At 28.7% G+C, this 11,038-nt stretch overlaps 2 protein-coding genes across 4 annotated transcripts in view; both read right to left on the reverse strand.

Moving 5' to 3' along the window:
• Positions 1-603: 603 nt before the first annotated feature.
• Positions 604-3,111, reverse strand: LOC126898176 (52 kDa repressor of the inhibitor of the protein kinase-like). The gene is made up of 4 exons (XM_050672117.1): positions 1,813-3,111; positions 1,266-1,716; positions 1,133-1,225; positions 604-1,098 (listed from the first exon to the last, which is right to left on the reverse strand). The coding sequence occupies exons 1-4, from the start codon at positions 3,109-3,111 to the stop codon at positions 686-688; spliced, it is 2,256 nt and encodes a 751-aa protein (XP_050528074.1). The 3' UTR covers positions 604-685.
• Positions 3,112-4,945: 1,834 nt separating this feature from the next.
• The window catches only part of LOC126897860 (uncharacterized), a 9,239-nt gene continuing 3,146 nt past the window's right edge, over positions 4,946-11,038 (reverse strand). The window contains exons 3-4 of one of the 3 annotated variants that reach the window (XM_050671789.1): positions 6,596-8,035; positions 4,946-6,433 (exon numbers count right to left, since the gene is read on the reverse strand). In XM_050671789.1, coding sequence (XP_050527746.1) covers positions 5,088-6,433; positions 6,596-8,035 — 2,786 coding nt within the window. In that variant the 3' untranslated portion in view covers positions 4,946-5,087. Of the gene's footprint in view, positions 8,036-11,038 lie in introns of all 3 variants that reach the window. The other 2 variants (XM_050671788.1, XM_050671787.1) reach the window with 2 other exon arrangements.

The raw sequence follows: 11,038 nt of genomic DNA on the forward strand, positions 1-11,038 counted from the left end.
CCTTATAAAAATAGGATTTATAAAAACTGATTTCTACATATTAGGAAAACTATTATGTAAAAAAAAAATTAAAATGGAAAGTAATTGAATACGTAAGAACAAATCTACAAGCTTGTAAGAATATTCTTACATGCTTGTAGATATATTGATGATACACCATCAGGACCAGTATTAGTTTTCCATTTTAAAATATCAAATTCATTAAAGACATCCATTAGATTAATTTCACAAGTATTAATAGAACTTAAAGTTTCAACAACAAGAAAATTATTATTGTTAGGAGTAACATTTACTTTACGATAAACTGAAGAAAAATAGCGAGCAAACAGATTGACTATGCTTTGACCATCATCGGCTAATTCTTGGTCATGAGATAACGATTTAGGAAGATCGGAGGAAGAATTACAAGTTTTTAAAAAAGGACCAAAATTGTTTAGGATCATTTTTTAAAGAAGATTGAACATTTTGAACGTGAATATTGTAATCAAACTTACTTCGACGTTTACATTCAGCCCGAATCAGGCGCGCACCCAGGATTTTTTTTTGGGGGGGGCTAAAACATTTTCCTTACACACAATAGAAAGCAATTACTACTCATTTTTAAACATTTTTATTATTATTATTACCACAAATTATATAGTATACTGTTTTTAATATTTTCAATAAAATATTATGACAAATTAGTTTAAAATTTAATTTTTCTGGGTCCCTTTTCAGATAGAACTTCTAATACTTCGGATTCTTTAATTTGTATTTCTCGATGTATGTGAAGATTTGCCAGTCCATTTAATCGTGACTGTCCCATAGTATTTCTGAGGTAGGTTTTGATTCGCCGTAGCGTGGAAAATGATCTCTCAGCCGTACTTGTACTTACTGGTAACGTTGCAAATATTTTCAAAAGTATAAATACTGATTCAAATACTTTTAAATCACATAAATTTAAACCATCGATTACGCTTAGAGGTAAAGTATAGCAACCATTTTTGAATTTTTCGTACCACAATTCGAATTCGGCCTTTGCGACTGAAAAACTAATATGTTGCATATCTTTTTCATAAAATTCAAAAAGATTTTTAAAACTTGAAATTTGTTCATCGGTTGGAGTATGTCCGGTAGGTAAGACATTTAAAACTTGTGAGAAGATTTTTGTGTTTTAAAAATCGATCAGAAAGACTATTAAGAAATGAATCAACCCATGGAACAAAAATTGAACATCTATAGTATTCTTCAATATTTTNAATCAATCCATGGAACAAAAATTGAACGTCTATAGTATTCTTCAATATTTTCTGATGGTGCATTAGATCGTTTAGTTTGGTGTTTCGTTAGTCTAGGTGTGGATAGAGTAAAGTCTAAATTAGAGGCAATTTGTTGTGCTTCTAGAAATAAAAGCTTAAATTCATTTTCTGCGTTACTTCTAAGCCGATGGAGAATAGACACTACACTTCCTACTTGGTTAACTGCAGTAGAAAGATCTATATCTGTCGTTTGAAGTACTTTACTTATTGGTAAAGTATAAGCTAATAATTTCTCTGAACAAAGTAATGAAATTATAAATGTAGATTGGCGAATACTATTTAAAAGTAAAAATGCACCAGATGATGAGTCCTTACAGTTCCACGATTGAATTTCTTCTAAAGCCGCCACTACATGTAATAAAAATTGATTGAATACTATTATTGAATCGTGTCGTTCAACCCATCTAGTTGGACAAAACTGCACTAATTTAGTTTTATTAATATCAGGAGCTAAAATTTGAATTTGATTTTTTAAAATAATTTGACGTTTTGGTGTATTAAAAAACGTGTATACTTTTTCTATTACGCCAAAACTATTCCTAATAGATATTACATCAACAGCATTAGATAAAGCCAAATTTAAGCTGTGTGAAACACAATGAACATAGAGTGCAGTTGGATATTTTTCTGTTATACATGCTTGGACACCTTTAAATCTGCCACTCATTGCTGCAGCTCCATCGTAGCCTTGTCCGCGTAAATAATTTATGTTGATACCACATGCATTTAATGTTGTTAAAAGTACATCTGCTAAATTTTGACCCGAAGTTGATTCTACTGGTACAAATTTTAAAAATTGTTCAACTATTTTAAAATTGTTTTCATCGATACACTCAATATATCTTACACACAATGAGAATTGTTCGATTGAGGAAATATCAGACGTTTCGTCAGCGAGTACGGCAAAACATTTAGCACTATTAACTTTAGTTACAAGTTTAGATAAAATAATTTCATCACAAGCATCAATTATTTGGTTCTGAATATTCCAACTAATATACGTTGAATTTTTTCCGCAAGTCATTAAATGTTGTTTTAAATTTTTGTCCCCAGAATCAATTCGTGCCCTAAGCAACGCTCGAAAATTACCTTCGTTGCACTCAGGTTCTTGTTCTACGTTAAACGTTCCGTAATCTCGATGTGCCCTAAGTGGCAGACATTGTCTTCCACACAAAATAATCGTTTTTATTATCGGTTTCAGTTTTTCTTGATTTTCTAAAGCCTGATGGTGATGAGCTTTATCGATTTGTTTATCAATCGATAAAATTTTTCCTGACATGACATCCATAAAATTATCTGCTTTTAAATTAGCTTCCTTGTGATAATTTAAAGTACCGTGTTTTTCAAATTTTTCTAAGCCCTTTTTCCAATTATTGAATCCCTTTTTAACAAATGTATGAAGTGATTGATTGGAACTGTAACCCGCCATAGAAGGTGAAAATAATACGCAAACTTTACAAAAAGCACTATCTTCAATTTTTGAATATGTTAGCCATTTGTATTTAGTTAACCAAAGTATATTGAATTTTCTACTTTGGTTACCAATTTGTTGAATTGGAAAATTAAAATTATTATTCGGGACCCAAACATTTTGCAAAACTTGAATTTTTTCTTGGTCGTTGAGTTTTTTATCGGCAAATAATGATATATCATAAGAAGAAAAATTTTCATAATTACCAGTAGTATTAGATGTTTGTGACGGCGAAGCAAATATTTCTTGAGGATTGGGCAAATCATTAATTTTTGGAATTTTCGGTTTAATACTGATAAAGTTAAGTAAAGTACCAGCGGGTTTGCTTCGTTTTTGACTCATTTTGCAGATTTTTACTCAAAGTAGTAAATACGTATTCAGTACAACGTTCACAACGACAAAATCAAACGGAATGAATTAAACAAACGAAATTTCACGCGTCAAATAGTCTACAATTATGATAAATATTGTTATTGTAGTTAATGATCAAATCGACGGCTGTCTATCTAACGTAATCGCTGCTGACTAGTTCTTAGAAATTAGAATACGCTAATACCAATAAATCTAAAAATAATTTTCAACAAAATAAGCGCTCGGCGATTGCCACAAACCTTATTACGTATTATTGAACTATTAATATGTATCTAACATAATAATAAAATTTGGAAAAAAAATCATTTTAATACTATATTTGTGACAATGTGCTATAATAATTTATAATTTAATGCAAAAAATATTTTTGGGGGGGGGCTTCAGCCCCAAAGCCCCCCCCTTGGGTGCGCCACTGGCCCGAATAGAAGAAAATTTTACATAGTCATCTTGCATTTAAGTTTTTTTTATACACGGAATGAAGTATTTTTTTTTATTTTATCAATGATTTAAGATCATTAGAAAACAAAATAGGAAATTTAAAATTATAATTTTAATATTAGGAATAAAAAAGTCAATAGCTGATAATAAAATAGAATAACATTCATTAACTAAAATATTTATGTCATTACTAATTTTAAAGATATTATTCCATTGAATAGAACCTAAATAAGATAATAAAGAAGAGTAATTACATTTATGCAAATCATAAATAATTTCAGGAGAAGAATCAAAAGAGAGGTAATTAGTAATTGAAAACATAATATTGTAGTACGTCTGTAATGCCCCAACGTCGACACAAAAGTTTAACACAAAATTGCTTACTATTGCCTTAAACCCCGTATTATACTAAAATCAACGTTATTCAGCTATTTACTACAATATTTAAAGGAGGATGGTATTTATTGACAAGAACAATTGGGTCATAATTTTGTATAACATCTAAAGAAAGAATTTGATAAAACAAGATCAAGCATGGAGTTTTTAATATTAAAAACTTTATTATGTTGCACAAGGTTAAATAAAGGTCATTTTTCTAAGAAAAAAGATTCGGACGAAGAAAGATTAATTTTTGGATTCAAATGAATATTCTTTAAATTAGGAATATTAAAGTCACCTAAAAGTTATAACTCATAATCAGTATAATTCAGGATATTTAGATTTTTTATTCGAAAGTACTCTATGAATTCAATGCGTATTATTTTCTACATTGTAAAGTACTATAGGTGGATGATTACCTAACTNTACATTGTAAAGTACTATAGGTGGACGATTACCTAACTCTTAAACGATTCCAGTTTTATTAGTGGAGTCAAAAACGTATGTGTCATAATTATAATAATTTGCCAATGAAAATAATTAAGAATCAATACACCAATAATTAGGGAGATCATCAAATCTTAAAAGTTCTAAAATTTCTAATATAAAATATTTTATGTGTTTCTCCGAAGTTCAGAGAATTTACTAACGAATAAATGCCAATGTTTCCATTGTTTAGTGCATTCTTTCCATTTTTATATTTTTCTAAAATTTTTAATCTATCATCCTCAATTTGATAATTATTATTATTAACTTTGTACGATTTATTTTTTCATAAATTATAATATGTATTCAAATTATTGTTTTATTCTTTAATATAAATTTAAAAATATAAAATTTGGGAATTCTTTCTCAAAAATAGCATATTTTTGAATACAGCATCCATTTTCAATATATAAACAAGCTGTTTATTTATGAAATTTTACTAAATACTAAAATTGGTACAAACAATTCATACGAACACTTTTGATAGTTAATAAATCAAATGTTAAAAATATTGGAAATTTTCCATTTTTTTTTGTTTATTTTAGATACAATGTACATATTCAATAAATTAGTTCCAGTTAATTTTTTCAAACATAGTTTGTCATAAATAAATGAAGTAACAATTAAGAAAATTCAATAGAATATTAATTAGAACAGCCATTTTTAGTAGCATAGTTAATTATATTAGTATAACCATTTAGAGTAGCTTCAGAAATTGTTCCGCTACTCCAAGGACAATTATTTTCATGAGCATATATTAAGCAATGAAATTGACCATTTGCAGCAGCAAGTCTTGTTGTGCCTTTATCCCACTCACAACCATTTTCATGAGCATATTTAAGGCAGTCTAAATTGCCATTTGCAGCAGCTCCACTCATAGTTCCTTCATCCCATTTACACCCATTTTTATATGCAAATACTAAACAATTAATAAAATTACTCGCAGCTGCTTCCCTTGTTGTGCCTTCATCCCACGGACACCCATTTTCATAAGCATATTTAAGACATTTTAAATGTCCATTTGCTGCAGCCCCTCTCATAGTACCTTCGACCCAATCACATCCATGTTCACGGGCATACATTAGGCAATCTAAATTACCATGCATAGCTGCTGCAACTATTAAATTGTTGTCCATATTGCATCCCTTATCATAAGCATAAACCAAACATTCTAAACAGCCATTTGCTGCAGCAGATCGAGTAGTGTATTTATCCCATTTACAGTTATTTTCGTAGGCATATTTTAAGCATTCTAAATTACCGCTAGAAGCAGCAGCTTCTGTTGTCCTTTCATCCCACGGACATTCATTTTCATGTGCATATTTTAAAATACTTAAATCACCTTTTTTGGCAGCTGCAGTAGATGTACGTTCATCCCACTTGCAGCCATTTTCAAAAGCATATTTTAGGCATTCTAAATTACCGCTAGAAGCAGCTGCTTCTGTTGTGCTTCCATCCCACGGACATTCATTTTCATGTGCATATTTTAAAATACTTAAATCACCTGTTTTGGCAGCTGCAGTAGATGTACGTTCATCCCACTTGCAGCCATTTTCAAAAGCATATTTTAGGCATTCTAAATTACCGCTAGAAGCAGCTGCTTCTGTTGTGCTTTCATTCCAAGGACATTCATTTTCATGTGCATATATTAAAATACTTAAATCACCTTCTTTGGCAGCTGCAGTACTTGTACTTTCATCCCACTTGCAGCCATTTTCAAAAGCATATTTCAAGCATTCTAAATTACCATTAGAAGCAGCTGCTTCTGTTGTGCTTTCATCCCACTGACATTCTTTTTCATGTGCATATATTAAAATACTTAAATCACCTTCTTTGGCAGCTGCAGTACTTGTACTTTCATCCCACTTGCAGCCATTTTCAAAAGCATATTTCAAGCATTCTAAATTACCACTAGAAGCAGCTGCTTCTGTTGTGCTTTCATCCCAAGGACATTCTTTTTCATGTGCATATTTTAGTATTTTTAAATGACCTTTCCAAGCAGCCGCAGTAGTTGTGCTTTCATCCCATTTACATCCATGTTCAAACAAATATTGTAAGCATTTTAAATTGCCCCTAGAAGCAGCTGCTTCTGTTGTGCTTTCATCCCACGGACATTCTTTTTCATATAAATATTTCAATATTTTTAAATCACCGTTCCAGGCAGCCGCAGTAGTTGTGCGTTCATTCCATTTACAACCATGTTCAAACAAATATTGTAAGCATTCTAAATTACCGCTAGTGGCAGCTGCTTCTGTTGTCCTTTCGTCCCACGGACATTCTTTTTCATGTGAATATTTTAATATTTTTAAATTACCACTCAAGGCAGCCGCAGTAGTTATACATTCATCCCACTTACAGCCGTTTTCAAAAGCATATTTCAAGCATTCTAAATTATCACTAGAAGCAGCTGCTTTTGTTGTCCTTTCGTCCCACGGACATTCTTTTTCATGTAAATATTTTAAATTTTCTAGTTTACCATTTAAGGCAGCAATATAAGTTGTTTTCATATTGCATGGATATCCATTTTTAAGAATATATTTTAAAATTTCTAGATTACTTATTGCAGCTATATTAGTTATGAGTTCATTGAATTCATATCCATTTTCGTGGACATATTTTAATATTTCTAGATTACCCTTTACAATAGCGTTTCTCGCAATATTAAATTGATTCCATTTACAGCTATTTTCATAAGCATATCTTAAGCATTCTAATTTACCGCTAAAAGCAGCTGCTTCTGTTGTGCTTTCATCCCACGGACATCTATTTTCATGTGCATATTTTAAAATATTTAAATGACCATTATATGCAGCTAATTTAGTTGTACTTTCATCCCATGGACATGCACATTCATGTAAATATTTAAAATTATCTAGTTTACCATTGAAGGCAGCTATATGAGTTGTTTTCTTATTGCATGGATATCCATTTTTAAGAACATATTTTAAAATTTCTAGATTACTCATCGCAGCCATATTGGTTGTATGTTCATTGAATTCATATCCATTTTCTTGAACATATTTTAACATTTCTAGATTGCCCTTATGAATAGCAAGTAGCACTATATCGGATTGATTCCATTTACAGCCATTTTCATAAGCATATTTTAAGCATTCTAAATAACCACTAGAAGCAGCTGCTTCTGTTGTTCTTTCATCCCACGGACATTCATTTTCATGTGCATATGTTAAAATACTTAAATCACCTTCTTTGGCAGCTGCAGTAGTTGTACGTTCATCCCACTTGCAGCCATTTTCAAAGGCATATTTTAAGCATTCTAAATTACCATTAGAAGCAGCTGCTTCCGTTGTGCTTTCATCCCACGGACATTCATTTTCATGTGCATATTTTAACATTTTTAAATTACCTAATTTGGCAGCCGCAGTAGTTGTACGTTCATCCCATTTACAGCCATTTTCATAAGCATATTTCAAGCATTCTAAATTACCACTAGAAGCAGCTGCTTCTGTTGTACTTTCATCCCAAGGACATTCTTCTTCATGTGCATATTTTAACAATTCTCCATATTCTGCAGCTTTTACTGTCGTGGCTTCTTTAAATTGTTCGTCATTGGAATTTTTATATTGAATTGCTAAATAAGCAAAATATTAATTAATTTTTAATGCATTTAATATTTATTTTGACAACCTAAAAAAATATCTATTTAAGAGAGTGACATTCAATTTCTACTTGTTAATACATCCAAAAATTCAATTTAGGATTTACTACAAAGATTGAGTCGTGATTTTTTTAATCATTAGGTTTGGTTAATTTATGTATCCTTTTTTCTTCTAATTGTTGTAATTATTAATAAATGTATAAATATTTTGTATAATAAAATAAAATGTATGCACATTTGTATTTAATATCCAAAAAATAATTTGAATACGATATTGTTTTAAGGCTTTATGATTCTTAATCGAAATAATTATGTTAACAGAATTATTTTTTATAGTATTAGTGCATAATAGATGCATACAGTTAGTATAAAATGCTTGAATAGAAAATTTTGATATAAAATAAAGTTCAAAAATGTTTAATAATTAAAAAGAAATTAGATACATTTTCAATTATTCATCTGAATTTAATATTTGATTATATTTTTTTCTAGAGGAATCATAATTACATGAGATATTCTAAAATAATTTCATTAAAACATACTAGATGCAACTCTATTCAATTTTATTTTTAAATGACAAAGTAAATAAATGAAGTAGATTATATCTACTTTTGTAATAAATAATATTTAAATAACTCTAATTAAAAATAATTTCACTTATAATGTATTTGGATATTTAATTTAAAATAAAAAACCCAGCACAGTGGGATGGCGGCCCAATGGGGTCGTGGCATAGTTGGGTCCAGTATAGATGATATCTGACAGTGATTAAAATCACTATCATAAAAAACACTTCTATGCAAATCTGTAGATAGTTTTTAATTAAAAAAAAAAAAATTTGTTAAAATAGCATATTTTTGAATACGGTAGCCATTTGCGCATAGAAGATAGGTCGTCGGGACAAATTTTTTTATTTTATTTTATAGTACACAAAATAAGCTTTAATTTGATATATGTTTAAAGGACGCAGTAATTCCAGAACATTTTCAAAAATTAAGTTGAAATAGTTATTTTTTGTATAAAAGTTACTATTTTAAATCCATCCAGTGAGCAGAATAAGTGTTAGATTTAAAAAAAAATTATATCAAATGAAAGGGAAATATCTAAGGTTTCAATACTTTTTGTATTGAAACCTTATTATTTTAATGTTATTTTTATTTGTTCATTTTTGAAAAAGTTATGGCAGTTTTAAGTACAATAAACATCCCGATAAAAGGTAATTTTTAAAACATTACATTTTTTTTAAATTTCTTTCAAAAATACGTCAAAAGATCACAAATCGTATCTAGTTGAAGACATTACCCTTAAAAATTGAAAAAAATTCCCTCGTTCCCCGCAAATGGGGGAAATATCCAAAAAAATTACAAATTTAAAAATCGCTAATTTTCGAAACTTTTTCACTTTTTTTTCTTAAAACTTCCATAAATTTTAGAAAAATCAACAAATCTACATAATTTTTTTTTTNCTTCCATAAATTTTAGAAAAATCAACAAATCTACATAATTTTTTTTTTATACTAAAACCTTAGATTTTCATTTGATATCATTTTTTTGAAAATCTATCACTTAACCTGCTCATTGGGGGGGGGATTAAAAATAGCATCTTTTTTATAAAAATTAACTTTTTCAACTTAATTTTTGAAAATGTTCCGGAAATACTGCGTCCTTCAAACATATATCAAATTTAACTTTTTCAACTTAATTTTTGAAAATGTTTCGGAAATACAGCGTCCTTTAAACATATATCAAATTAAAGCTTATTTTATATACTACAATCTTCTGCATGAAAACGGCTGTCGTAATTAAAAAAACACTATTTTTGTGTTAAAATTTTCGATTTTTGATTTTTAATTTTCAACTTAAAAATGCTATAACTTTTTGAAAAATGTATATATCAGCACAAATTTTTTTTTATAAATATATTATAAGTACATATTTTATTTGACATACTTTTTATTAAAATTAGACAATTTCCCCTTATATAGGGGGCGTTCAAAACTTGAAACATTGTATAAAAAATAGAACTTTTTCAACTGAACTTTTGAAAATGTTCCGGAAATACTGCGTCCTTTAAACATATATCAAATTATAGCTTATTTCNTACTGCGTTCTTTAAACATATATCAAATTAAAGCTTATTTTATGTACTATAAAATAAAAAAAAAATTTGTTCTGACACCTTATGTTCTATGTGCAAATGGCTGTCGAAATTAAAAAAAAAATGTAATGTTTGCGATAAAAATCACCTTCTATCGGAATTTTTTTTGTAATTAAAATTGCCATAACTTTTTCAAATATTAACAAATCAAAATAATATTTTTTTGTATTGAAACTTAAGATATTTCCCATTCATTTGATATCATTTTTTTTGAAAATCTAACACTTATTCTGCTCACAGGGGGGATTTAAAATAGCAACTTTTTTACAAAAACTATTTTTTTTAACTTGACTTGAATTGAAAATGTTCCGGAAATANATTTTTTTTAACTTGACTTGAATTGAAAATGTTCCGGAAATACTGCATCCTTTAAACATATGTCAAATTAAAGCTTGTCATGTACTATATAATTAAAAAAAAAAATTTGTCCCGACGACCTATCTTCTATGCGCAAATGGCTGCCGTATTCAAAAATATGCTATTTTTGTATTAAAATCCTGGGTTTTGTATTTTATTTTATTTTAAAATATCTTATAAGGGCAATACACTGACTTTAATGAATATTTTATAATTTAATTGACAAAGAATAACGTTCATAAGACATAAGAAATTAAACTTATTAAAATTTTTTTACTTTTTTAAAGTCGAAAAAGTAATTTTTAAATTTGTGTTAGCTTAAATAGCCAATTTTATCATGCGACAACGCATAGGGTACTAGGTTCAAATCCGACTGTGGCTTTTAAAATTTTGCATATTTTTTTGAGTTAGATTAAAATTTTCAAATCATTTGATATTTATCTTATTTAGATTCAATAACTT

The sequence above is a fragment of the Daktulosphaira vitifoliae genome, unplaced genomic scaffold (genome assembly GCF_025091365.1).
Source record: "Daktulosphaira vitifoliae isolate Bord-2020 unplaced genomic scaffold, ASM2509136v1 Scaffold_2, whole genome shotgun sequence".
Lineage (NCBI taxonomy): Eukaryota > Metazoa > Arthropoda > Insecta > Hemiptera > Phylloxeridae > Daktulosphaira > Daktulosphaira vitifoliae.

Excerpts from the sequence above, each read along its gene's own strand:
- LOC126898176 (XM_050672117.1), bottom strand. The coding sequence starts at position 3,111 with ATGAGTCAAAAACGAAGCAAACCCGCTGGTACTTTACTTAACTTTATC. Across the intron at positions 1,226-1,265 it reads TATTGAAGAATACTATAGAC|AATACTATAGATGTTCAATT; the intron begins GTTCAATTTTTG and ends AAAATATTGAAG. Across the intron at positions 1,099-1,132 it reads ACACAAAAATCTTCTCACAA|CCGATGAACAAATTTCAAGT; the intron begins GTTTTAAATGTC and ends GACATACTCCAA.